Below are 24,279 nucleotides of genomic sequence, written 5' to 3' on the forward strand. Positions count from 1 at the left end.
TTTTTGTAAAACTTTATTTAGTAAATTCGTTTTGTTTTTTTTATGCCATTCTCTCAGTTTTTCCTTGGGATTTGTTCTAGTCTAAATTCTTCTCTAGATTCTTTATAAATAATAATAAATGTCTATTGCTCTATATTGCTCTATATGATTTCAAATTTTACAAAACTGTTATGAAACAAAAAAATTCTGTTTGATTTTTCTCCTAAATTCTTCATTACAAATTTTTCTTTAGATCCCTTTTGAATTAATGGATTTTTTGTTAGATTTTGATTTAGGTTTAAGGTTTTTCTAAATTATTCTTATGATTTTCCTTTACATCTTTTGTTAGAGTTTGTCTACATTATTTCTCTCTTCTTTTGTAAACTCTTCTTTAGGTATAATTTTTAAATTATTCTGTAATATTTTTCTTAGATTTTATTAGACATTTTACCTATTTTTTATATTCTCTAAATTTTCTTAAACATCACTTATAATTATTCTTTAGATCTTTTGTTTGATTTTATTTTTATTTCTTTAGGTCTTTCTTTTCATATTTTTCTAACATTTTCCATAGTTTCTTTTTAGATTTCTTCTAAATTCGTTTTAAGATTAGATTCATTTCCAACTTTGCTTTAGATTTTTCTTTAAAACGTTCCCAATAATTCTTCTCCAGATTTTTTTCAGGTTATTTTGTTTCTATCGGAAGTTATTGTCTACTGTTTTCTGTAGATCCTTTGTGAGATTTTTTTATATTATTTTATTCCTTCTTTTGTATACCCTTGTTTAGATACTTTTATAAATTGTTTACTAAACTTACCTTTAAATTCTTTTGTAAAGTTCTCTTTAGTTATATGTTTAAATTGTTTACAAAATTTTTCCTTAGATTTTTTTAACTTTAGTCTGGATAACCCTTTTGTAGATTCTTACTCAAATTGTTCTATATGATTATTTTCCAGATTTTAGTAAAAAAACGCTTAAAACTCTTTTTTGTATTCTTCTTTAGATTTTGTTTATATTTTTCCTAGGTTCTTTACGTATTATCTAAATTTTTCTATAAATTCTTTTCGTTTTATCTAAATTCTTTAGAATTCTTTATATTCTTTAAGTGTTTATTTTAGACCCTTTGTTAGATTTTTTTATATTCTTTTCTAGTTTCTTTTGTACAGCCTGCTGGTTTGAATACTCTTAGTAATTTCTAAATTTATCCTTAAATCCTTTTTTAGAATTGTCTATATTTTTCACTTATTTCTCTTGTGAACCCCTATGTGCATTTTTTTGTACATAATTCTATCAATTTTTTCTTAAATTTTTTAGTTACTATTGTATCTCCAGTTCTTATTTAAATTGTTTTATATTATATAATCACTCATAATTCTTTAATTTTTCATTTGATTTGTTTTTATTTCAAACTCTAGTCTAAATTTTTCTGTAAATCACATTTCTATTTAAGTTAAATGTATTTTCTAAACCATACTTTAGTGTTTTTTATGTCATTTTCTTATTGTTTTTTCTAGATTTTTACTAAATTCTTCACTACATTCTTTTGGAAATCCTTATTAGTATATTTTTTAATTTTTTTAATTCCTCTAAATCCTTTTTTGGATTTGTTTTTTGGAATCTTCACTATATTTTCTTGTAAATCCATTATTTACATTTTTTTATTAAATATTCTCTAAACTTTTCTATTTCTAGTGTGTTCTTTAAATTCTGCTTTAGGTTTCTAAATTTTCTCCAATGCTCTAGATTTTTTATGGATTAGATTAAAAAACCGTCAAATAAAAAATTAAATTTGGCTGTTTTACTTCTATCTATTTGATATCCTAACTTAAAAACATTTTTTAAAATCTTAATTCGAAAATGCTCTAGGTTATTATGCAAATTGTTTTACATAATTTTTTCCAACTTTTCCTAAACATCGCTCACAATTCTTTAGATTTTTACTAGTACTTTTTAAGATATTTTATTAGATTTTTTCAAGTCCCTAGCCCAAATTCTTTAAAGCATTCTCAACAATTTTTCTTGAGATTCCTATTTATATTAAAAGTCTTTTCTAAACCATACATAGTAGTGTTTTCTTTAAACATTTTGTTAATTTTTTGTCTATATCCTTACTATATTTTTCACTACATTCTTTTGTAAATCTATATTTGTTTTTCTCTAAATCTTCTGAACTCTTTTTTAGATTTGTTTATAAAATCTTCAGTATATTTTCTTGTAAACCAATTACTTTAATTTTTATAAAACATTCTCTACTTTTCTCAGATCCTTTTCTTGACTGTCCACTAAATTTTTCTTTAAGTTTTCTTAAGTTCTTTTAATGTCAAGATTTAATGGAATCTTCGCTCTATTGTTTTCTAGAGTCTTATTGCTTTCCAAATAAAAAATTAAATTAAATTAAATCTAATTATTGTTACCCTAACTTTACAAAAAAAAACAATCAGAAGAATTTTAGGGTGTTTAATTTCTATCTTAACGTTACTTTAACTTAGAATAATTGAAAAAAAAATCTCAGTATGAACGTTTTTGGAACCTTTTGACTTTACTTTTTATTATTTTCAGGTACCACCTTTAGTGACGAATCTGCGGAGTTGTGCGTGTCGGAACACAGCCCCGAGATCAATTGGATTTACGTGGGGGCGGCGGCAGTGTCAGTGTTACTCCTCCTGTGTTGTTTTTGTGTCTGTTTATGCAGGAGGTGTTGTAGATACTGTTGCAGCGACGACTAAAGTTCAATTTTACGAAACCGAAGCCTTAATGAACCTTTTTAACGAAAAAATACAAACTAAAAGTTCAAGTCTTGACTACGTGACAATCCAACAATAAATTTTCCTTTTGTAAAAACCGCAATGTAGTCCAAGACTTGACCTTTTAATAGAGACTTAAAGCGAAGTGAAGTGCACATCGATGGAACTTTTTGGCAAAGCACTCACGTTTAGTTTAGGGTCTTTAGAGTACCGTTGTATTATTTCCAAGAGAGATTTGAACCTTGCACAGTTTTTACGATTCAACAAATAAAGCGATCATGTTCTAAAATTTGTTTTTGTAAAATACCTAATGCCAAAAATTCGAAGAAGTGTATATTTTTAGCGATAAGTTTTTAATTTAAATGATGTACATATTATGTAATACTTTCACATTTCCATGTGATAATAAACCATTGTTTTAAAAAACTCGTTTTTCATTTCTAAAATGTTAAATGACTGACATTTTTGCTACTAGGTACATTAACAATAAAATATTCAATAAAAAATTTAAAAAACAGCAAAAAGATAAATCATTGTAAAGAAAAAAATAAATCAACAAAAGCGACGATACAGAAATAGTATTAAAAAACACTCAATAAAAACCGTGACAACACACAAAAGACGAAGTAATACAAAAGAAATAAAAAATATATCACAAAGAAAACAACATAAAAATAATGATATAGGAACACTAAAATTAGATGGAAATATTAAAATAAAAAAAGAGAAAAGAAATAAACTTTCCTTTTTTTGAAGAAAAAATTTAGGAAATAACATAAACAACTTGAATTATAAAAAATAGGAAATCGACAAAAAAGACAATAGAGAAAAATTAATAACAGAAAGAAAATAAAAAAGCACAAAAGACAAAGCACAGGACAAAATAATGTTAAACAATAGAAACAGGAAAGATAGCAAAAACAAAAAAGATAGAAAGTAATAAAAACTAATATAAAAATAGAGAAAACAGACGATCAACTAGAATTATAAAAAATGATAGATCGACCAAAGAAATAATAGAGAAAAATTGATAAAAGAAAGAAAATAAAAAAGCACAAAAGACAAAGCACAGGATAAAATAATGTAAAAACAATAGAAACAAGAAAGATTGCAAAAACAAAAAAAGATAGAAAGTAATAAAAACTAATATAAAAATAGAGAAAAAAACGATTGACAAAACAATTTATCACTAAAAAATTAAAATGCAAAACAGAAAAAAAGTAACAACAATGAATTAATGCGGTTTTTACGATTCGAAAAAGCATATATTTTTAGCGATAAATTTCTAATTTATTAATTTAGGTGATGTTCCATTTGTATATCATCTAATAGTTTTACATTTCCATGTGACAATAAAGCATTCTTTAAAAAAATATTTTCATATCTAAAACTACTTACACACATTTTTTCTGCTTTACACTGAGACCAATTACGATCAAATGATCGTGTCCACATCAACAATAAAATATTCAAAAGAAAATCTAGCAAATAACATAATGATAAATAATTGTAAAGAAAAAAGATAAATCAACAAAAGCGACAAACCATAACAAAGTATAAAGACAAAAAAGAGAAAAAATAAAATATACATCAAAATCAAAATCAAAATATAAGTACACTAAGATTAAATGAAAAAAATTAAACAATTAAAAACACCGAAATATTGAAATAAAAAGAACTCGGAGAGGTAAAAGAAAAGAAAAGAATGAATATAAAAAAAAAAGAAAAAAACATAAAACAACGATATAAAGTCTCTCAAACTATAAATGGTAAAAAATAGGTATATGATAGAAAAAAAATTAATACTTAAAAATTAAAATGTAAAGAAAGTAATGAAAAGGGAATAGATAAGTAAGAGTAGAATCGAGATAGAAACATTAAAACTTAAAAACGTAAAAACAAAAATATAAGAACAACAGAATTAAAAAAAATAAATAGACCTTTGACGAAACACTTTTGCACAAAAAAAATTAAAATGCAAAAAAAGAGACAGTACGAAAAGAATCCACAAATGCACAATCATCTTCAAAAGTAAATTTGTTTTGGTAAAATACCTAATGCCAAAAATTAGAAAAAGTGTATATTTTAAAAAATAAGTTTTTACTTAATTTACATGATGTAAAACCCATGTAATACTTTCAAAATTACATGTGATAATAAAAAATTCTGTTAAAAAACTGTATTTTTATTTCTAAAACTACTTAGACACATTTTTGCTTCACACTGGCACCAATTACGAACAAATGGCGGGTCCTATCCTTTTGTACAGCATGACATCAACAATAAAATATACAAAATAAGTAACAGTAACTTTGTACTAACCTAACTTAACATTTAGATTTTAACACTTAGAAACATGGCGATGAGACTTGAGAAATAAATGATGTAATTGTATTGGACGGCAGTTGCAGCGTTACGATCGCAGAAATCTAAATTACAATTGTCTACAACACCTCGCAATTTATTTTGGACGGTACTCCAGTTGCAAAGACCGACTGAACATTCTGGATAATTCACTGGTTCCTCGTTCAAGAAGAACATGACGCGATAACGTTCTCCGCTACGGCATCTAAACAAGAAACAAAAATTATTTGAATTAAAACGAAAATAAATAACTTACTGATATAAAACTGCAGCCAAATTTGACGCAAACGGATCAATTTTCGAAGTACGCCACTTGCGGTGTTGCTGCTGGTAGTAATTTTCCGCAGTTAATGGTTGATGGTCCTTTGCAATACCCATCGCCGTTAAAAACGTCTGAATCGTCACAGAATGAGTGAAGAAAACTGTAACCTTGTTTCCAGTGGGGGTTCCCCCGTTATTGACTGTACGTTCGAATTTTTCGTAAAGATCTTTCACAGGTGGACAACCAATTTGTCGGTTAACTTCATTGCCGTAACCGCTTTTGTAATAGTATTTCAAATCTTCGGCGTATTCTAGAAGTTTTAGTTGTTCTTTGTTAAAAACTATGCACCAAGGAGACATAGCATCCAAATTCCTAAATTAAAAAAATTATATTTCATTAACAAAAAAAATTATCAAGCTTACCAAGCTTTTTCAAAGCGGCACATGTCGTACATATCGGATAAAACAGTGTCATTCAGTGTGTATCTGAAACCTAGTCTTCGGAACACGTCTCTGACCATTTGCTGATACTCTCGGTTGTGTTTAAATTTCATGTATTCATTGAATGTTTGCGGATTTTGGTCCACTTCTCTCAGCCAGGCGTTGCATGATCGTGTAGGCTGGAAATTCGAAATTCTTTATTTTCTAAACAGTTAAGGCTACCTCATTTTATATCAAAGCAAGATAAAAATTTAAAAAATTTGCAAACTGATAATTCACATAAATAAACATTAATTAATTAGTTGCATTTGTCTAATACAAATAACTAAAATATTATACAAAAAAAAAAGAAAAAATATCAAAGGAAAAATAAAAACGTCCAAAACAAAAGTATATAAAAATAAAAAAACGAAAGAAAAAGTAGAGAGAACTGAAACACGATTGAACAAAGATGCCTGTAAGTTTAAAATCAAAAATTAAAAATGTAAAAACGAGTCATGAAAGTAAACTAAAAAAACAAAATAATAGAATAAAATTCGCAAGAACATAAAAATTTTTAAATCTAGTTAGGAAAAAGAAAAATAGAAACTAGAAAAAGACAAAAATACAGGCAACTAGTAGAGAATAATTTACTAAAGAATTAAATTTAGAACACAAAAAAATTAAAATGATGTAACGAATAAGAAAACTGATGAACTAAGAAACAAAAGAGTACATTAATAAGAAATAAAGAGAAGGAAAAAGAAAGAATATTTACTAGAAAAAGATTGACGAAGAATATAAATTTAAAACAACAACAAATTTAAATGCAAAAACGAGTCAAAAAGTGACAACTAAAACAAATTAGCACAAACTCAAAAACATTGAAAACTAGTTACATAAAACAGAAGAATTAGAGAGAAAAATGATTACAACTGACGAAAGATTTAAAACAAACAAAAATTACAATGCAAATACAAGTCCAACTAAGAAAGAAAACATTAGAAAAATATTAACCAAAAACAAAAACTTAGAGAATACAGTAGGAACAATACAGAGAAAATAGAAGAAAGAAAAGAGAAGAAAAATGAGAGGAAGACCAAAAAAAGAAATATAAATTTAGAAAGAAGAAGACAAAATAAAACAAATAAAAAACTGAAAAACGATTAACGAAAAATCGACAATTTAAAAGTATAAAAATTTAACTTGCCAAAATTAAGCAAAAAAGTACACACGAGTAATTGCAAAAATTAATAATAACGCAAAAACAGGCAAAAACAATTAAAAAAAAACAAAAATTAAGTGACGAGTAACCAAAGATTAAAAAAACAAAAAAATAAAATGTATGTAGACACGAATCAAAATAAGTAATTCACTAAAATACTAAATACGAGTATTTATCAAAAAAAGATAACAATAACGCAATAATACATACGAAAGTAGCAAGTAAAAAAAAAAGAAATAAGAAAAAGTAGAGAAAAGAACAGTAAAATACTGTAAATAATAAAGAATATAAAACAATATCATAAACATGAGAAGAGTACAGTAATTAAAAAAGTAAATAAAAACCATACTAATGCAAAAAACTAAAAAAACACACTAAAACAAATGATTATTTAAAGAAAAAAACAAACCCAAAACGAAAGAAAATAGAATAAAAAATAAAAAATAACAACTCAATAATCAAAACATTAATATACGAAAAATTGGCAGTACGTAGCTAAACCGAAGTATGTAAAGATTTACTACTTATTGTTTATGTAAACAAAATATAAAAACAAAAAATCACAAAAAAACGTTTAGAACAAAATGTCTAAAAGTCTAAGAAATAAAACAAAGTAAAACAAAAAAACAGAAAAATTAATAAAACGTGCACACAATTTAAAAAAAAAACTCCAGATTTGAGAAAAAGTCCAAGAAAAATCAGATTGCTTAAAAAACTTATTTTGGATAAAAAAATTAAGTCAATGAATAACGACCATAAAAATAAATTGGCAAAAAATTCACAGGATAAAAACCAGCAAAATTTGCAATGCCAATTATGTATAAATATTGTAGAAACAAATAGTTATACAAAAATAATAAAAAAATGGTTACTATACAAACACTAACTACACTTTAAATTATAACGATCAAATTAGCTAAGAAGACATAAATTTAAAAATAAAAACAAACAAAAATTAAAAAGAAAAAAATAGTTAAAATGTATAAAAATTACATAAATATGAAATTATCTTTCAAAGAAAAAAACATCTTAGAAACTAAAAAATTTCATCTAAACAAACAAATTAAAGAATAATTGACGAACAAATAGTATCTAGTACTACTACACCCTAAAGAAAATAGGTGTCAAAAATAAAGAAAAGAGAGAATGTTGTTAAATCGACTTAATTTTATTTACCTAATTACTTAAATTAATGCAAACACCTTTCATGTTTGTTTTCTTACCTTGATCAGTCTGTCATTATTAAAAACATTAGCATGAACTTGATAAGCTTTTTCCTTGAAAAGCCCTTCAATGTAAGCCTGGTAGCTATCGTGAGTCCGATCAGTGTCAGTATATTGAAACTATAACAAAAAAAAAAACAATGAAAATACAGCGGACGCCATCTACAAACTGCTAGCTTACACTGTAGGTCATTTCGTTATAGGGTTCTCGCAACAACTCGTCAAACTTTGAAGCGTAACGGCGCGCCAAAAATTTCATATCTGTTACTCCCTGGTAAGTCAAGGCGTTGGCATTGCGTTCGTTGACAGTTTCATTCCAGCGCCAGCTGTTGGACAAAAAAATAATAACTCATCCGGAAAATGCAGCCTTAAGTTTTTTACCCTTTGATGAGATCTAAATCTTCAGGACAGAGTCGTCCGTTGTTGGGATACGAATTTCTTTCCTGATAGTTGCGCACAATTTCGCGTTGAATTTTATACAGTTGTCTCAACCGTTCGATGGTTCTAGCACTAGGATATCTCGTACCGTGTCTATTGATGCTCCAAAATTGAATTGGTGTACAGTCTGAAACAATTACAAAACCGAGCCTTAGTTTTGTTTTAGTTTCGGGTTATTTGAATTGATCTTCAACCTTAATAAGCGTTAATTGAATGTCTAGGGTTTGACTCATGTTGTAATTTAATAATTTCTTATTAAACCACGCGATAATGGCATTAGCTGTCGTTGTTATAGGCTCAAGTATGTGGCCTCGGTTACCATCACCTGTGTGATTGTTGGAATGGAAAATTATGTTTATTTTACAAAAATACATCTTAATTAAAGTGCTGAGAACAACACAAATTTCAAATCTTCTTTGTCCTAAACATGAAATATCTTTCTAATTATTCACGCAAATCCACCACAAAACTGATTAAACTCATAGCAGGATATTTCTACTGCCATTCTATACATTATTTATAAAATAATTGTAATTTATGCTTATGTAACTTCCTTGAGGACAAACTTAATGTTTCCCAGATGGAAATAATAACGCCGCATATCTCTCGTTTTAGATATTTCTAACTATATTTAGATCTAAAAGCAAAGCTGGAATCTAACACAATTAGGAATTATATTTTCTCTATTTTCGTTTTTATTTTTTTACAAATGAATAACAATGTTTAAAAGCAATATGCGGTGTCATTACCGCTTTGAAAAAAATAATTATTTCAAGTTACGGTACCTTTCCGCAAAAACCAACAAACCAGATATGCCTTGTTTTGTTTTTAGTGCCTATTTGTAACCTTAGTTGATAGTCAATAATAAATAATAATACACATTTACAGCAGAATTATACCTAAATTCCATCTCAAACCTTCGGAAAAATGACAAAATGTAATACTAAATCTTATATTAGTAAAAAATATCCTGGAAATATAAAGTAAAAATAATAATAATAATAATTTAAGCATGAATGCTAGTAAGTTTTAAACATCTTGTCACGCTTTTTGTCTGTGTCTTGGTGCCCAAGGAGATGGAGAAAGTATGGAAAAAAGTGTACACTAGAGTGCTAATTCAAGTAGGTCAAATGCATTTTTTGAAACAAGTTTTGTAGCAAGCATTATTACTCCTGAACGTTTCTCACTCATTTCAACATTAAAATTTTGTAAATCAATTACTATTAGGTACAATTTTATTAAAATACAGTACAAAAAAATCGTAATAATGTTCATGTTTAACATGTACTTCCTAATGAAATAAACAAACTCAGCGCAGGTTGGTAACATGGTAAGTTAATCATACTTTTGTATGAGAAACGTTTCTTCATAATGCGCAGTTACTCTAACTAAATAAAATGAATGAACCTTAAAAAATCCGGAACACCTGCATTAACAAATACCTTAATAACAACTTATGTATTGTTGAATAATTGCATCACTTCATGTACGAAAAGCAATAATGCATATAAGAAAGAAAATAATAAGTAAAAACTGTAAAAAGTTATAAGAATAAAAGTAAATGTGGGTATACAAGATAGCTGTCTCTACTACAAATCAATAAATTTCGACTTTAATAATATTTACTTATAAAAAAAATTCCAAACAAGTACCTTTACAATATTCTCAAATGTTATCCTGTGTAGCATTTTCCTGAATTTTTAAAAAACAAAACTTACGAAAAAGCCTTCGACTACAAAAAAATAATGAAGCGACAGTTACTAGTTAGGCCTTTAACATATTTTTTCTCAAAGCAAAAGGAAATTTAATTTTATCATAATTATTATTCCTTGTAGTAATTCTCTTAATTTCTGCAAAAACCAACCCAAACGAGTTTTTTTTTACTCAAAATACTATCACAGACCTTATTTCAAATCAAGAAATATTCTTGTTCTTGTCTTGGTATTGTCAAGAATCACGACAAAATTAAGACAAGAGCTGAACTAATAATTTTAAGTCAAGACAAAAAAGAATTAATGATCAAAAACCTTATCAAAAATATTGAAATCTCGACTCTTAATAGAACTTGATATTAATTGACATGATATTAATTAATTAATTGATATTAATTAACAAATATTAAAAATTTTATATTAGCTGCCTATCTTCATTTTCAATGACACGTTTATTCTCATCGTATTTGCTTTTTTTTCTCCAAATATTTACATCATCAGTTCAATTTCTCTTAAACAAAGCATTTACATTTAAAATCCATTCATCTGATTAATTCGTGGCCTCATATAGAAAGCAATTGTTTTTTTTCATTATTTATTATGTTTTCATGTAGTACCATCCTTTCGTAGGGTAACGTTAAAATTTTATCGAATTTGGTCAAGTAGTTTTTAATTGCTACTTTATTAAGTGTCCTAAATTTACGATTTAAAAAAAAATCCTAAAACTTCTGGTTCGAGCTGTAAGGCAATATTTTTATATTAAGTTTAACATCTTAGATGTTTAAAAATAAGTTACATTCTACATTAGGTACATCTCCTTCATTGCTTAGCAAGGTTAAAACTGCATTTCAAATTCTCACTTGAGCCATAATGGCCCTAAGTGCACAATGTCCAAGAAAGTCGAAAAGTACTTTTCCAGCAAAAGTGGCCAATAAAGTACACAGAAAAGTATTGGAAGATTACAAGTAAAAGTTGTCTGCGATAGTTTAAACCATAAGGATTTTAAAAAAGTAAACACATCATATCTTTCTTTAAGCTTTGGGTATGAAAAAAAATTTGACGAAGTCGGTGCCCCACGACGCCTTCCCTGCACACAAAAACTCACCGAAAAAATGAGATCGAAGCAATGTTTATAGCTATTTTGGCGCAATCCAATAGATTTTATGCACTAATTAAGAAAAATTGTTCTTTAGCTTATTCTTTAGTTTAAGAAAAAAATACGCGGAAAAAATATAATGCAAATTTTCAAGATATTACAGCTCCAAAAAGCTTTTTTAAAGAGTTACCAGAATCGACCCACAAGGATGTGATAAAGACTTCGAAACCCTGATTGAACAAGTGCATATAACTAGAAGAAGGTTATAGAAAAAAATAAAACAAAAATTGTTTGGCTAACTTATTATTTTCTATGTAAGGCTACGAATTAATAATCCTACCCTCGTAGTTTAGATATAATAAACGTTTTATAGTTTTCTACAAATTCACTAATTGGTATTGCCTTTATAGTTTTACTCCATTAAAAACTACGAGTAGTATGAATTTTTTAACTTGTGTGCAATTATTGTTAGAATTAATGAAACACTTTGAATTTTTTATAATATCGTGCTGAATGATCCCGTCATTGGCGTTCACTCGTTTTTTGGCAATAACGAATCTGTCAATTTTAAGATATTATCTAAAAATTACCTACTTCTAACTGCAGATAGGTTGGTAGACGAGTGAAACAGTTGCTTAGTCTTCCAAATCAAACGCGATAGAGGAAGGAGTACTAACAATTCTCCGATTTCATCAAGAAATATCAAGATTCTCGTCAACAAAACAAGAATCGAATATTCAAGAAGTACTCAAGTCAAGAACTAATCTTTTTCTTGTCTTGAATTTCATTTAGCACATCAAGTCAAGATTTCTTGTCTTGAAAAAATATTAATCATAGTGTATAGTGACTTTCCTGATCCAGAAAACAATGTTTGTCAAAAGAACCTTCGACACTAAAAAACTGATAACCAACAGTCATTACTTGGGACCTTAAAACATTTTTATTTGCTTTCTCAAAATAGAGATTCAATTTTTTTAAATGGTAACCCATCCCATTTTTCAAATCAGAAGATAATTTCTTTATTAACTACTAATAATAACAAACCTGTAAAAGATAAAACAAAAAAATACTAACCTGGTACTCTGTGCTGCTGATTTGTCGACTTAGAAAACGCAATCTGATAGGCCGTCTTGGTCGCAAACTGAACATATTGATTTTGATCTTTCGCATAGCAATATTCCGCACAACAATCAGAGTTTGTTTCAAACAAGGGCGAACCGTAACGATCACGATCACCATCACTATCATATCGATCACGATCGCGGTCATACTGATCCCGATTTCCTCCATACTGGTCTCGATTTCCATACTGATCCCTGTTTCCTCCATACTGATCCCGATTGCCCCCATATTGATCCCTATTGCCTCCATACTGATCGCGATTTCCTCCATACTGATCACGATTGCCTCCATATTGATCACGGTTTCCTCCATATTGATCACGGTTCCCTCCATACTGATCACGATTTCCTCCATACTGATCGCGATCACGATTACTTCCGTATTGATCACGATCACGATTATACTGATCACGATTTCCTACATAGTACTGATCACGGTTATCCAAACGATCACGATTGTATGGATCGCGATTGTCGTATGAAGGTCCATACTGGCTTTGATTTTGGCGGCCATACTGCGACTGGTTGTATGGCTGGTTCCGGTCATATGGGGGCGAATTGTAGCGATCATTGCGGTCATATGGAGGTTGTCCATATGGTGGGTTGCGTCGGTCATATGGAGGGTTTTGGCGGTCGTATGGCGGGTTTTGGCGGTCGTATGGCGGATTTTGTCGATCGTATGGCGGGTTTTGACGGTCATATTGTGAGTTATAAGGATCGTACTGATTGTCGGTACGATTTCGATCGTAGGGTTGTGAGCTGTACTGAGCTTTGAGACCAACTATGAAAAGTGGCGCCAGCAAGAGTATCTTGACTGAGGCCCTGAAAAAAAAATTATTAATAATAATAACATTTTATTCAAGAGTCACACAAAATAAATTATTTCGTAATCAGAGAAAATCTTTAAGAAGTACTTCACGTCTATAAATAAAAACTACCGTTACGTATGCACACATACCGAGTTTAACCTTAGCTGAAAGGATTTAAAGAAACGCTTTTGTAAGTCCATGTTAACATTGAAACGCGTTTATTGTTGCAACTATTTTACTAAATTGAGTCGATTGTTTATCCTTCAATAAGGTCAGTGCTACAATTTTAACGGAAATACAAATTGTTTGTTGTATAAAATGTGTGACAATTTCAACGATTTTTTACGTGTAATTATATTAATTCTAAAATACCAAAAAATCATGTGTTGTATGAATTGTTTAGAAACGTAAATTAACATTTCGTGCATGAAACGAGCACAAGTAAGTTATTGTCAAAGTTTCAAAGTTAAAAAAATCTTCTAATTTAGTGTTCGAAAAAATTATTTTTGAAATAGTGAAGGCAATATTTTAGTCCTGACCAATCTCAATGTTGCTTACTCATTATGAAATAATTAGTTTTCTTTGCATATTCAACAATTTTATTGTTTATTTCAATTTTGATTATAGACTCGTGAATATATTGTGAGTAATCCGCTCAAAATAGTTTGCTCTAATGTATTCAATAGGTAGCAAGTATATAAAAGCTTTTATGCGGTGATAAAATTAGGATAATTGTGTGTGAGTCGTACTTAATCACCAAAAACTGTGTTATTAGTCAGCACATGGTCAGCACGGTTTTGTTACTATGGAGAAAACACTTTCAGAAACTTAAAAATTAATATTAATTAAAACTTTTACAAAATTGTTCATAATCACCAACAAAAAAACATCCCTTATTCGGTTTAAAACCGCCGAAGTAAATTAAACACTTATTAGAATAAGATTGTGCAAAGGCAGACAGAGCAGAATAAGCCTTAACTGATAAAAATCAGGTAAAAAATTGTTTAATTTTGAAAGATTTTCAAAACAAATTTACAACAATTATATTCAATTTTTTGTAAGCGATTTTTATAACTAAGTCAAGACAAGATTAAAATGAAACAGTAACTTTATAAACGGTAATACCTACACAGTTTTTTTCTAAGTTTGAAATTTAGTACCGGTGTTGTACTTTTGGTAGATAGCTCTATACTCTATACTCTTACTCTATACTCTATACTCTATACTCTACTCTATACTCTATACTCTATACTCAGACTTCTATACTCAGACCGAAGACTTCACGTCAATTGAGTTGTTGCAATATAATATAAATACGTTTGAATACAATGTATATAACAGATATAAAAAGCCCTAAAACGAAGCCTTATCAAAGTGTACCTGATGTTGTTCTCCCCAATAAGACACTAAGGACGGTTTTATAGAAGCGTCATTAATTTAATTTGCAATTAAATGCCTGATTATCTGATCACGTGACTAAATTGAACAACCGCGATTGGTCCATTCGCGTTGTTAACTTTTAACAACAAATTAAATTTTAACAAAGCTTTCTACAAACCGGCCCTAAATGATTAAATTAAATTAAATCATTTGGCTACCATCCATTTGAATAATGAATGAGGTATCTGAGAAACTTAAAAGTGGATCCGAAATTGAACTTAATTGCCAGATTCAGATAAAATTAGGTAAATTATAAATAAAATGAGCACAAAATCTGATAAAGAAAAACAGTTATTTGGAACAAAGGATAGTCACTGCATCTGAAACGAGAAAAAAACTTTGAGCTAGATGAACCCAATCAACTGAGAATCTGATATTGACGACTTGTCAAGCAACAGTTCCTCCTCAAAAGTGGATCCGAGATTCTGCGCAATTTTCAGAATCTAATGCACTTACAAAAATTAAACAATTAAACTATTAATCCGTATTTTTTAAGATTTTAAATATATAAACCCAGAATCTGTAAGAAGACTGTTATTTGAAGTCCTAGAAATAGATCTGAGATTGAAATAATTGAAACAATATCAGTACAATATAGGAGATTAGAACTCTTTGTAATGTCCCTAGTGCAATAGGTTTTCAGTCTTAGTTGAATTAACACGAAAATTTTAAAATAGTCTTTGAAAATCAAGATTTGGCGGAGTGATGTAGTTGCAAATATAATTTCTATGATAATAAAATATATCAAGAACAGATAACAGATTTCTTAAAACTAGTAAGTAATTTTATAATTGCGGCTGATTTCTTGAATACATTTATGAGTAATTGTTTTAGGCAATTTTTTGTTGAAAAGTTGCAACAAAAAGTCCAGTAACATTAATGACACCCTAGTAGTGGCCATGATATAGCTACTTAGTAGTAGATTTTTCGAAAACTTTTGAAAAAATAAATTAAACTTCAATAATTTAAAAAAGAAAAACATTGCCTTTTTTGCGTCCAAAAAGCCATGGAATAAAGTAAAGGTGTTTTCCGGTAACAAGTTGCAAATAGAAATAATTGTGAAATGAGTTGTTTCCTATAACTTCCAATTAAATGAACATGGCTTTTACCACAAACTGATTCATAAAAAACGAATAAAAAATCAATTCAAAATTAAACTAATCGCAAACGAAAATTTTGTTTCGACCACATTTTAATTACCTAACTTTTCATAAATCGCCCAACATTTTTTTAAAGGATATCACATCCTTCATTCCTTTATTCGTTTTTTTTTAATTCAAATAGTTAATAGTAATTAATAGTATACATTTCAAAGTTATAATATATAATACTCGTACAAAGAATAAAACTTTAAATTTGAACCTTTGAAAAATTTTGTTGTCGTGTCGTCAGCTTCAACGTACAGCCGAAGGCAATTTTCTTTTATTCCTTTTATTAATTCCGATTACAACACTAACAGTATGCATAAGCATGCACCATACATACTTATTTTCTCTACCGCAAAATAATAGGGTGTTAGACGATGTGCTGCTGCCTGCAGATTGCGAATATTTTATACCATTGCACTAATCAAACGATACAGAAAAATGTTATGTTATTAACTGACAAGAAACGATAAAAACCTAAATCATAATATGCACCTAATTTGCTGTTTTTTTATTTTAGGATATTTTAATTTAATTATTTTTTTCAGATATATCACTATCACTCACACAACAAAAATATTTTTTTCTAAATTCTATCTAAAATTAAAGGCCCGTTTTCTGCAGCATATTTAATCACATTTTATTACAAAATTTGATGGCCAGGGTCACATAAACGTTGCTGAGATAAATTTGTTTCTTAATGATATTCTTGACCTTCCACATTCTTGTTTTTAGTTGTCTAACAAAAAAATACAGTCTCAATTACTTTAATTAGCTTTCAACAAACAATCCAGGTGTTTAATATGAATGAGCAGGTTAAAATAGACAAGAAAGTAAAACTGATTATTTTTAATTGTAATAATTGAAGACTCATACATAACACTCCATACAACACTTATTGCACTTACTTGTACTGTGTGTTATTTTTATCAAAAATACAGGAAATATAAAACGAAGCAACACCCTGATTCACTCATTTCCTGAATAAATACTTTGTTTCCCCTTTAATTATTTTTGTAATTCTATACAAAATCCAAGTTTAAATATTTCTAAGAATTTTGGCGATTATCAAGATAACTAAATTCCAATAGTTTTAATCAACTATTTGCTCACAAAATGATTTTTGACTTTAATCAAACACTCCATATTGTTCGACACAACGTCACTTTGATACGTAAGTAATCGTAATCTTATCGAAAAAATGTGTTTTAATGACATTTACAATACCGATAATTAACCAAACAACAAACGATAAATTGTCCAAATTCTATATTTGCATAACATAGAAACAAAACTTTGACTTTTTCGGAGGCATCAAAGACCCGTAATCAACCCCAACATATTTGGAAAAGATTAAACGTGTCAATAGTCAAAAACTACTGGAAAGTTCAAAAACACTAACTAAATGGAAAAACAAACAGAGAAACCAATAGTCATAATTAAATTACTGAGGCAATAATTGCGAAATATGGGAAAGTTGCACTGTCTTGAACGCCAAAAAAGGCACTAGCGCAAAATTTCGCCCCACTTCTGTGGCCAAATCTTCGAAAAACTTCTTATCTCGGCGTGTTTAAAACGAGTAAATATGAGTTTATAAATCAAGTCGGAGACTGTTGGAACGAGACGCCGATAGACCAACGCGTAGTAAATAAAAATAGGTCGTACCTTTAAATAACTTACGGTACTGCCTACACTGTTCCGAAGTAGGAAAGTTTATTCCATTCGTAAACATCGTCAGTTACGCCCAGTTTCTCAGTCATTTGAAATCGTCTTTACGAACAGCCGCATACATCCAATCTCAAGGTGAGTTAACCGCTGTTTTTTGCGCTTTTATTTGAAACTTTGCCAGATGGCCAATCCCATCAATCTGATCTTGTGGCTCCTGGTGTTGATCTTCATCTCGTTTTGGGTGGCGGCAATCTGCGCCGGTTTCTACATCATTGTCCATCCGCTAAGCGTCTGTATAAAACCGTTAACCGTAAGTAAACTCTGCGCTCCGCAACACCTGATTCAATACTCGCTGCTTGTGCAGGAAATCGCCGATCTTTTGCTACAAGGGGTGCAATTCCCGCACTATTGTGCCGAAAAGATGTTCAGTTGAAGAGTTTTGCATATTCTCGAGTTCTAGGTTAATCTCCACGTCAGGTGTTCATTGTTTATTTATAAGATGGCTCGTAAAATGATGTGTATATAACAATAATGGTGTAATAATTTTTGTAATAAAATTTTTATAGTGGATTGCTTGTGTTTCTATTCATTTTTGATTGGGCGAAAGTTCAAGAGCATGTCGATAAAGAAATTACGGAGTGAAAAGGTTTAGAAGCATCAAAGTCAAAAGGGGTTGATTCATTATTTATTTCTGAATCAGAAAAACAATCGACAGGTATTCATCATAGGTCAAATCGGTGAAACATAATATCTATTATGCGAAAGTGTTTGTATTTTAAGTTTGACTTATTAGTTATTAGCGATGACTCACGGCTAGAAGTAGAATGGTTTGTTATAGTAATAATTTTTCCGACAAAATTCAAAAATCCCATTGGAAATAACATCTTTCCACATCACAGAATTTGTAAATTGAAATCAGTTGTTATTAAAAATTTAAAACGGATAACGTGGAACACAAAAAATAGAAAAGGAAATGCCTACCCAACTTTTTATTCATTTGTTATTTTCCTGATGATGCCAAGTTAATCCGCGAAACACGTGTAACGTTGAATAAAATAAAATACATATTCTGGGATTTAATGCTCTTAATCTATTTCGAGTTTCCATTATAACGTGTGATGATTGATGAATATTTAAAAGAAAAATATTCTCAGTAGAGCGTATTAAGCGAGATTTTGCAAAATGAAAGTAAGAACTAAGTATTTACCTCAGGTGTTTTGATTTTAAAACTAAGCTGATTAAAATTAGAAAAAGATTGCTTTGCGTAGCAGAATAAGAATTTTTTGTCATGTTTGCATTCGATATCATTTACAGGTAAAAATATCAGTGTTACCTGACACTTGAAAACAAATTGCACATTAAATACCTACCTACATAGGTAATATTGCCATTTCTAATTAAAAATATGGGGTGTTCACAATCTAAAAGAACATGTCAAGTAGGCTTAAATTGGCACTTTAATTATCTTTTCGTTTTAGGTAAAGTCCAAAGGTGAAGTTTCATTTAATATTTTTTTTAAGTTTTCAAAAATAATATTTCTCAATAATAAATGAAAAAATAGCTTTTGCTTGCAAAAATGTATATAAGTTTTTTTGGTTAAATGATTTCAGAATTTAAAAAAAATCTAAAATGTAGGCTGTCTAGTGTGCTGTCGTCATGTAAAAGTTTACTAATTCCAAGATATGTATCGACAAAGAGAGACATCCAAAAACGGAATATAGAATTTGGAATTAGGTTTAGGTACAATAATAAGTACAAATATAATAAAATGTAATATAAAACCTGCTTCGTCATTAAGTATAGTCCTGTACCTATAACCTATAACTGTTTGACTGTCAAATTATTAAGTGAAAAGATAATTTTATTCGAAATAAAAGTCACAGTTTTGTTTCTTAGATTTACCTGTTCTGACAAATACATACTTGCTTTCTATATTTACTTCTAATTGAAAACCTAATATGTATTATAGTCGAACAACTTTGTAAACTTTTTGGCCTTAGGTATTAACATGGAATTTTGCGAATTTGTCCAAACTTGCAATTTTTTTTATCGAAATTTGTACGCTCAGAGCATTAGTCAATTTTAAATTATGAAGGCTACTAAATTTTGGTTACTTTACGCAAAGTAATGAGTTCAAAAAACGCTAAACAGATTTGGTAAAACGTGGGATCTTCCTAACAAAGAGTCTTTGTAACGGTTTGAAATGTACTCGTGCAACAACCGTCTCTATTTTATTAACGCGGTATAAAATAAATACTTATACATTTCAGAATAAAAATATTAATATCAAACAATAATTTTATTAACTCCATAACAACAATCACAAACTGGTAATGATTCACTAGTAAAATTTTATGGATTCTATTCACTTAGTAAATGAAATTCAGAAAAATGTTTCACGTAGCGTCCATGATTCTTCTAGACTGGTTAGTGTGATTTGAATATTATTCTATTTTGTGTATAAAATATCGTCAAAATTGAATAAAAATAACATAGACTTTTTAAAAGTAAACATATGTGATAATATACTTAATAGTGTTATGTGTGTTATTCAATGTTCAGTAAAATAAAAACATCAGTGTATATATTATACAATGTGTTCAAAAATGATTGTTTATCATGTCGACTATAGAATTCAAATTCAGTGTGCCGCTTCGTTCAAATGACTACTCTAGTTTAAATAGTGTTGTCTCTGTCAAATCTTTGAAGTAGTTTTTTTACTCACTTTTTTGTTTTTTTCGACAAAATTGTTTTATATTTAGAGTTTGTCTTTATTTGTGTTTTATATTTTCGTGACATTTGTTGTGTATTTTTTTGTTTTTAGATTCGACGCCTGTTTACATTATTTTAACAGATCTGTTACTTTGATGTCATTCACAATTTAAATTAAGCGGCACATTACGTTCAAAGTTCATAGGGGACTTGATGAACAAACATTTTTGAACACATTGTAAAAACATCTTCTTTTCGTGAATAAAAATAATTTTAATTCTTTTACTATATAATACTTATAAAAGTGGCATCTGAGTAAAATCAACAGAAAAAAGTAAGCTTATAAACAACAGAACTTTTAAAACCAAGAATACTAAAAAACAAAAAAAAATTAAATTTGTTTTTTCAAAATTATTTGCCCTCGGCCTCGAAAGTAAAAAAATACAAACAATGACTGTATGCAACTCTGTAACTGAATCTTCTCTGATAAAAACTAGCTGTGAGAAATGGCACTCATTCTATAATTTGCTATTGTTAGGTATTTAAAAGTTAAAAAAGGTGTGACATAAAGGTAAAATAAGATAGACGTCGTTGTATTGATGGGAGAGAGAATACACCTTCTTCAGTATTACCTAAATAAATTATTGCAAAAATATGTTGAGACTACATTACTTTTATACATATACTGGTATTCCACAAAGGTAACTTTAAAGTCATAGGTTTTCTTCGTTCAATTACTTCTGAAGCATCCATTTACAATAATACAAATAATACTACGAATTAATCACTGATTTGCAGTTGCAGTATTTCAATGTTCAAAATTACAAAGAAATTTAAAAGTGCTGTGCACAAAGTGACTCCAAATTTTTTACAAGCAAGTAAATGTAATTTTTTTCCATAGCATCCATCTTCTTTGTTGGTCTTTTGCTTCCAATGTTTTCTGCTTTGAAGAATTGTCGAATTTACTAATTTGTTAAATATTCTGTACAGCATGAGATTGGTGGACTATATTTTGAAAAAAAACTCATTTAATTTTTTGTCATAAAAATGGCTAACATCACTACACAGGAGCCGGTTTTAAATTTTTGAATCTTCTCGTATCTATAAATTATTTCAAAGAATTTTTTTTACCAAGTACCTAATCATTGACTCTAAACATTGAAGTGAAAATATTAAATTGATGCATACTGTACCATTCACATTACAAATACGTAAACATTTCAAATGTGTGAACGCAATAAATTATCATTTTAGAAAAAAATGAATACCTGATTCAAATAAAAAACTTTCTCATTATTAAAATTTCAAATAAATAAATCTGGCATAGACAATAAATAATTAGCTCGAAAAACAATATTATTTATTACTATTCTTTAAATGTTTCGTCTTTCTTAAAACTGTTAAAACTTAGAAAATTTTAAATTTGTTCAGCATCATTAGACACAGCCTATTGTAATTGGCTGTTATTAGGTATAATTGCTTTGACATAAACAACCAAAAAATAAAAATGCATACCCGTATCAAGCAAATATTTGCACACTCCAAGGTCTTTATTAATTATTAAAATATTTTAGAATTCATAATTCAACCAATCTAATTTTTATTTTTGCGTTTGTTTAAAAGTGAATCAGTCTGAAATCACTAACTTATAGTAGTCACAAATGTAAATTTAGAATTGCGATAACTTTTCGAGTTATAAAACTATTGTTGATTAAGTGTACCTATCACGAATAAAACAACATAAATGAGATTAACCTGTGCAAGGACACCATAAACGTTAAACTAACAAACAAAGGTAATTAGTAAAAAATACACAAGATCAAAATAATTATAAAAATTAAAAAAATCTGCATCATGCAAGTAATGTTCACCACGAAGAAACTTTTCAAAAGTGTTAATAGAAGATTAATTTGGTGTAAATGAGAGGTGAAAACATCAACCAAAATACACATTACCTTCACCTCTCCTAATAAGAATTTTAGAAAAGATACTGACCTCACATCTAATATTAATTCAATTCGATCGATTCCTCCCAAAAGTTCGTTACGTTCTAACGTACACAGTTATGCTAATAAGGCTGTTAAAGGTATGCGATTACTTCAAAAAACCGCCAAATCTTGGTTGAATGAACTCGCGGAAATTTCGGTTAAAGCGACAAAAAATATCAAAAAAGAGCCCAACTTTCCGGAATTTTTGATTTGAGCGCAATTGATTAGAACCTATTGTTATTCGGTTGCAATCTCGTGACTTGTTTTGAAAAAAAACCGTTTCCTAGTCGAGATCAACTCTCGTCAACACTTGCACAACCATGAAACGTCATCAAAAAGAAATCCATCAAGAATAGGTAAAAGTCGAAGTTGATCTTTGACGAAAAATGTAAGCACTGGCACCGGTTTTAAAAATAATCCTGACTTAACACTCCGGAGGCGTAATAATTATTCCACATGCGATTGCAATTGTGCAAAATTGATAAAAATGCAATCAGTTCACTACTTACATTTTGGGGGCCGTTGATAAGGCGGAAAATACGTTTTAAGCACCACCGCCCGGATTAAACCACGGAGCGCGAATCGCTTCACTTTATGGTCAATACAGAACAGGTTGAAGAAATATAAAGGAGCTTCAAGTTTGACTCTATCCCACCTATTTCTTAACCACAACACACCTACATGGACAGAGTTACAATCGACATTTCATGCTAGCCTGAGCAGCGCATTAATTTACCTGTGATGGGGCAACCCATGACCGTCGAAAGGGTCACCACGCGAGCTCAATTGGGCCAAAATTTAACAGTAGCGTATGTTGTTTTATATGTGTTTGGTAAAGAAAAAGGCAATTTCGATTTTATTATGCAATGAGCAACGGTGCGGCCGCTCCTTAAAATATGACAATTTTGTTAAATGCACAGCTTTGGGGTCAAGGAACTTTTGTAGGGGGAATTGATTTAGGGTTGGTTTGTTCTTTCTAATTTGAATTCAGAAACTGGAAACGAATTGTTGGTCAAATGCGAGGTCGACGCACTTTAATTATTCTCAATAACCCCATAAAAACCTAATTAATTTATTAATACAAGGGATGATGTCACTTAATCGATAGCAAAAGTACGCAGTAGGAGATCTTAGGTACATAATTACTTACCTATTCATTGTAGCTTGCCGTAAAATGTTTCTATTTTGGGATAGCTTTTTGTCGAGGGTAATGGTTTCGTGACAAGGAAGTTAATGGTATGAAAAATTAAAGAAATGTTACAAATGTAATATTATGGATGTGGTTTCATAGTGACTAAAGGTTTATTGATGATAAAGCTTGTTGACCTTTTAATTCAGAAGAAGTGCAATTTACGTTTATGGCAACTTGAGTAAAGTGGGCAAACTAGCAGCACCAGAAATGACTCGTTTTTGAGCATTTTTAATTAAAATTATTTTTCTTCACACGCTATTGTTTATATAAAAAAGCTCATAATGCTTGAATTTATTAAAGATTAAAGAATAATCATTCTACCAAGCTGCGTATTACTGGTTGCGTTAAATCAATAAAATATTTTTTCGATTTATTGTAAATAACAAAACCAGACAATTTTTTATGTAAATAAATTTGTTTATTTGACTTAAGTACTATCAAAATATTTTTTTTTAAAGTAGCAGTATTAATGCAGACTGATGATTCTGTTGGCAATAAAAAGAAAATAAATAAAAAGAAATAAAATAAAGAATACCATCAGAGTACTTTTCTAGTTAACAACAATTTAACAATCTTGTGGGGTTGTACCTCAAATAAATGTTAAAGAAAACCGAATCCGGTTCAGTGTTACAAATTATGAAGAAAAATCAAATTATGAAGAAAAATTCAAATCTGTTGCCAAAAGACTCAGTATTTCTGGATCAGTCTGTAGTACTTAATTGTTAAAAACATATTCCACTAC

At 29.1% G+C, this 24,279-nt stretch overlaps 2 protein-coding genes across 3 annotated transcripts in view; one reads left to right on the plus strand and one right to left on the minus strand.

The window, feature by feature from the left end:
- The window catches only part of LOC661735 (uncharacterized protein), a 169,433-nt gene extending 166,421 nt beyond the window's left edge, over nt 1-3,012 (plus strand). Inside the window, exon 9 of the mRNA XM_967881.4 lies at nt 2,539-3,012. Coding sequence (XP_972974.1) covers nt 2,539-2,705 — 167 coding nt within the window. The 3' untranslated portion in view covers nt 2,706-3,012. The remainder of the gene's footprint in view (nt 1-2,538) is intronic.
- Nucleotides 3,013-4,887: 1,875 nt separating this feature from the next.
- On the minus strand, nt 4,888-23,641 carry LOC661691 (multiple inositol polyphosphate phosphatase 1). 2 transcript variants are annotated; one of them, XM_015982439.2, is made up of 8 exons: nt 23,496-23,641; nt 12,537-13,405; nt 8,598-8,781; nt 8,398-8,542; nt 8,217-8,336; nt 5,772-5,968; nt 5,344-5,721; nt 4,888-5,292 (listed from the first exon to the last, which is right to left on the minus strand). In XM_015982439.2, the coding sequence occupies exons 1-8, from the start codon at nt 23,501-23,503 to the stop codon at nt 5,058-5,060; spliced, it is 2,136 nt and encodes a 711-aa protein (XP_015837925.1). In that variant the 5' UTR covers nt 23,504-23,641; the 3' UTR covers nt 4,888-5,057. The 2 variants fall into 2 exon arrangements, with proteins under 2 accessions (XP_015837925.1, XP_008196167.1); XM_008197945.3 differs by lacking the exon at nt 23,496-23,641 and adding an exon at nt 22,855-23,035.
- Between the last annotated feature and the right edge of the window lie 638 nt (nt 23,642-24,279).

Source organism: Tribolium castaneum, chromosome 6 (genome assembly GCF_031307605.1).
Source record: "Tribolium castaneum strain GA2 chromosome 6, icTriCast1.1, whole genome shotgun sequence".
Classification (NCBI taxonomy): domain Eukaryota; kingdom Metazoa; phylum Arthropoda; class Insecta; order Coleoptera; family Tenebrionidae; genus Tribolium; species Tribolium castaneum.